Raw genomic sequence first — 4556 nt, forward strand, 5'->3', positions numbered from 1 at the left:
CACTCTTTCACCAATGACTTACCTCGGTGAATGCAAAGATTCGCTTCCCACAGGGCACAACCTTATACCATTTGTCATGCAGCATGTCCATGAAGCCGTCAGACTTGTAGTGACTTATGAACTCTGACACATTACGAGTTAGAGGAGAGCCCTGGGGCAGGCCGATGCCGTAGCCTGAGAAGGAGACAAATACAGATATAAATACATCTTGTAAAGGTAACACAAAGCTGAGAGCAACACCATGTCTGAGTCTAAGTTTGTCTTTTTTGTGCAGAAACCACAGTCAGGCAGCTACAGTTAGCCAAAGGGCAGATGCCCTCTGGAAAAGGAGATTTGTGTGTTTACAGGCTTCAGCTGGAATCAGAATCAACCATGTTTTCTGCCAAGTACAGTTCAAATACACTGTCTTGGGATTTTTCTGGTACAGTATTTGTGTAGGGAGTCAAAGCACTAAACTACTAATGCTGGTGGTGGCAGTGAATACTGTGATACAAAACAACTGTGGCAGATCAGATTCTGGTATTGAGGAGTCTGTTCCTCCCTCCATCACATTCCATACTTACAGCCAGTGTTTGAGAAGCTGCCCACCACAAACGTGATGGCAGGATCAGACTAAACGGCATTTGTCAATGATCGTCACTATACAAGATTAAGTGATCTCCACTGTGACATGGCAGAGCGAAATATTAGACGAGACACTGAACTCGTGACCTGCATGCAAAACCGCAGGGGGAGCCAGAGACAAACCGGCACAGAGTCGAATGTAGATAAACTTGTGAGAGAAGGCAAAAAAAAAAAAATTCCAACATGCTGGCCTTTGTGTCAGGGCCTTGAGAGGCATCCTAGACTCGTCTTCCACTGTGAAACATCACATGTGAAAGTGAACCGTGGTGCCTGATACTCGTTTCCATTCCTCCTGCCCCCCCATCTGCCAGGTCAGGTCCTTTCTCAGCTAATATCAAGAAGCCAGAATGCACCTTAAAGGCTGGAATGGGATCAATTCTGACTCCACTCGCCAGACTCCCTTCAGCAGATGGGGTGCAAATGTCAAAGTCCTAGTTACTTATTTATTTATTTGTGATGCAGCCTTCACCAAAGCCTGCACACAATGCTCCCATCTCTTGTGTCCCTCAATTAATGTTAATGCTGTACTTTAGTATTTTAAGTTTGTTAGACTTCAGCTCAGTGTTTTCAGACAGGTCTCCATGAAGCTGGCCTGAAGAATATTAAGTGGTACATGTTCAGCAATCAACCTCTCACATACAGGGGGCAGATCTTGAAAATTTGGACAGGGTGGCCAGGCTGGGGCACTGACTCAGGTGGGGGCAGGCACAGTGAGCTGGCTCAGTTTAGAGTGGAGGATGTCTGGGATGATGGTGTTGAGCGCTGAGCTGAAGTCCACAAAGAGGACCCGTGCACAGGTCCCTGGGGAGTCGAGGTGTTACAGGATGTAATGCAGGATGTAATGCAGTGCCATGGTGACTGTATCATCCACTGACCTGTTTGCCCTGTTTGCAAACTGCAGAGAGGTCCAGCATGGGGTCTACTGGTAATTTTATGGTTTACTTGCAATTTTATGATACATACTTTGAAAACCAAAACAAAGAGAAAATACCATTCTTTGCAGCTATAAAATCTGTTTAGTCCCCACACTCCGAGAGTCGATAAAAATTAACCATACGGCATAAAAAGTAGCTCAAGCTGCTACCTCTTACCTATCCTGACCTTATCACCAAAGCAGTCAGTTGCAAAGCACTTATCAGAGTCTATGAGGCAGACCATCCACTCCATGCTCTCTTCACACTCATCCCCTCTGGTTACAGATAAAAGACCCAGTTTTGCAGAAAGGCCAAACAAAGGTCAGTTACATCCCATCTGCACAGGAACTTGCCAACATGCTGGCATTATAGCTTTTTTTGTGACTGGTTCTCCTGTTGATGTTCCTTTGTATTTACCACTGGAGTCTAGTGTTTTATCGCAGGTGGCTTTTGTAGCCATTTCCTGACTGCATTTGTAGCTGCACTTCATTTTCACAACTTTGACTGAAGAAGAAAATCACCATGCAATAAATACGCAGTTAATAATAAATACATTTGTACTGGCTTTACAGTAGAGTGGTTTCAATCCATGCAAATAACCACCATGAATTTAAGGTATTGTTTAGTGCCATATTTAAGTACATTGGCTGAGTATGAATTATTTTTCAGACAGCTTCTGCCACTGAATTTTAGAGTTACACTTCTTGCTCTACTATGTGCAAATAACTGGTGCAGTTATTGGTAACTTTGTAGACTGATGGCTTAGATGCAACATGTACACTGTGCTGATAAAATATTATTGGTATACAGCTAAAGTTAAAATATATGATATCATATTTTAGAATTTTGCAGGAAGTAATGAAAATCATTAGTATAGTGCATTAAATATTCATCTGTTACTTGTGTGTTTCATCATCCCTTGACTGGTATTGCCTTGGTCATCTCTATTTCCTTCTAGCTAAGGGTAAAACATCAGCAGTATGTGGAGTAATTACAGCAATAAAACATACTCTATTTACAGCTATAAAATTATATAACTATAATAATTTTAATTGAGTAAAGAGCGATGCAAGTTATTTTTCAACGGCACATTCATGCATCGTTACACAAGCTGAAAGCTGCAAAACATTGTTGCTCTGCCCTACCCAGACTTTGAAATTGCATCTGTTTTGCATTACACCCTGTAGTTCTGCAGGTACAAAACAAATCGGTCCCACAGCTTAAAATCAAAAGACCCTCTTGGAGATATATTGCTATACAAGACTGCCTGGGGATTTGCTTCATTTCATCTGTTCTGCAGTCTAAGACAGTCATGCCAACAGTGTTTGTGTGATTCTATCAGGCCTAGCAACTGCTTGTTTGTGTGTATGTGTGCTGGTTATCTAGGTGTGTGAGCACAGATACAGGATAGTGAAAATTCACATAACTGCTTCCTATATGGCAGAGACGGTCTAAACTTCCTTAACTCCTGTGACTCTTGCATTTCCGTGCTGTGTTCCTTGGCCTCAGTCGTCCCTTTCACCCTTGCTCTTCTCTGGTCGAGGTCATCTCTCTACCACCGCTGCTGCTAGTCTCTCCCTCACTTAGTCTGCTCCTTATCTCTGTCATCTCTTCACTTTTATTCAGACTCTGCTTCACTCCATGCTTCTCTTTATCCCTCAGCTCCTCTCCAAATTCCATTGCTTTGTCTCTGTCTCCGTTCGCTTTCATTTTTCCAGCAGACAGGCGGCACTTTTCTGTCATCGGCCTATCTCCATCCACATTTCTTCAGAGCACTCAAATTGTGGAATACAAGTGGGCAGCCACTTGTCATTTGTTTTGATTCTCTCCCTGAGACATAGGCATATTCCATCACAAGACTCAAGTCCCAAAGCTGTCACTCAAATTCCCCACACAGCCGCTCACTCACATACACACTCGTGCACGTCAGGTTTGCTCCAAAATACTTTATTTAGGTTTGTAAAAGTTTTTTTACTTTCTTATTCTGAAACAAATCCTGATTAAAACTGTTTTGAAAGCGGGGAGGTTATGATCTTTCATAAGGTTAAAATTACAGTTTTTGTTCTGTAATATTTCTTTGTTACGATGTCTTTGCTGCCAGGCTCTGCTTGATATTGTGTCTTTTCATTGTGGTTCTGAGAGATTATCACCTAATCAAACAATGTGGTCAGTGCTATTAAGTTTTGTTATTGAAGTTTGACTTTCTATACACAAAGTTTAAACTTGGATGTGAAGTTCAAATGAAGCAAATGATGAAGCTTCCATGAACTCAGTATCGAATGCAGTGATAGACCATGATTTATGGTGTGTATTAGGGCTGGAAGAGATCAGCTAAAATCTGCCAAAACGAATTAACTAATTTACTTCAGACTGCAAATGTAACTTTATTACATTGGTTTTATAGATTTTTCTCCTGATGTTTGTCCTGTTTAATTTTGGTATAACCAGCAAAATGTACAGTCTGACTCTGCTGGCTGATCTGATTAGCCTCTGCTAGTTTTTGTAGCTATCGTCTGTTTCCACAGTCACATTTATTGGAAATGGAAATACGAGTACATTTTTTGCTACACTTACTGTATACAAGATGAACATTTTATGGCTGCAACTAAAAACTAGTTTCGGACTGCTGTTTCCTGCGGTAAACCGTACTCATTTCCTGTTTTCTGTATTTGTGCAGCTCTTTTATCTAGAAATCTGGACGAGTTTGTTTTACAACCTAAATTATGACAACCCAGAGTTGAGTCCAGGATGCAGGGTCGCAGTCTTACACGCCTCTCTGCTGTCTCCTTGCAGCTGCTACCCACCCAACACTCCCAGTACCCCATGGAGACTGTCTGTCCCCCGCCTACCTAAATTATATAAATCAAGAATCAACTCCAGAGGAGTTATTCATAAGAACCAAATTAAAATTAAGATGACTCTTCTTATAGTAGAAAGTAATAGGACAATCAAATGTGGACTATTAAATATCAGATCTCTGTCATCTAAATCTCTGTTAGTGAATGATTTGATAAGTGA

At 41.4% G+C, this 4556-nt stretch overlaps 1 protein-coding gene across 1 annotated transcript in view; it reads right to left on the reverse strand.

Moving 5' to 3' along the window:
- The window catches only part of grin3ba (glutamate receptor, ionotropic, N-methyl-D-aspartate 3Ba), a gene marked incomplete at its 3' end in the record, with an annotated part of 64328 nt that overhangs the window by 2831 nt on the left and 56941 nt on the right, over window positions 1–4556 (reverse strand). Inside the window, exon 9 of the mRNA XM_020616646.1 lies at window positions 23–174. Within this exon, the coding sequence (XP_020472302.1) occupies window positions 23–174 (152 nt within the window). The remainder of the gene's footprint in view (window positions 1–22; window positions 175–4556) is intronic.

Source organism: Monopterus albus, unplaced genomic scaffold, assembly GCF_001952655.1.
Source record: "Monopterus albus unplaced genomic scaffold, M_albus_1.0 scaffold176.1, whole genome shotgun sequence".
Taxonomy (NCBI): domain Eukaryota; kingdom Metazoa; phylum Chordata; class Actinopteri; order Synbranchiformes; family Synbranchidae; genus Monopterus; species Monopterus albus.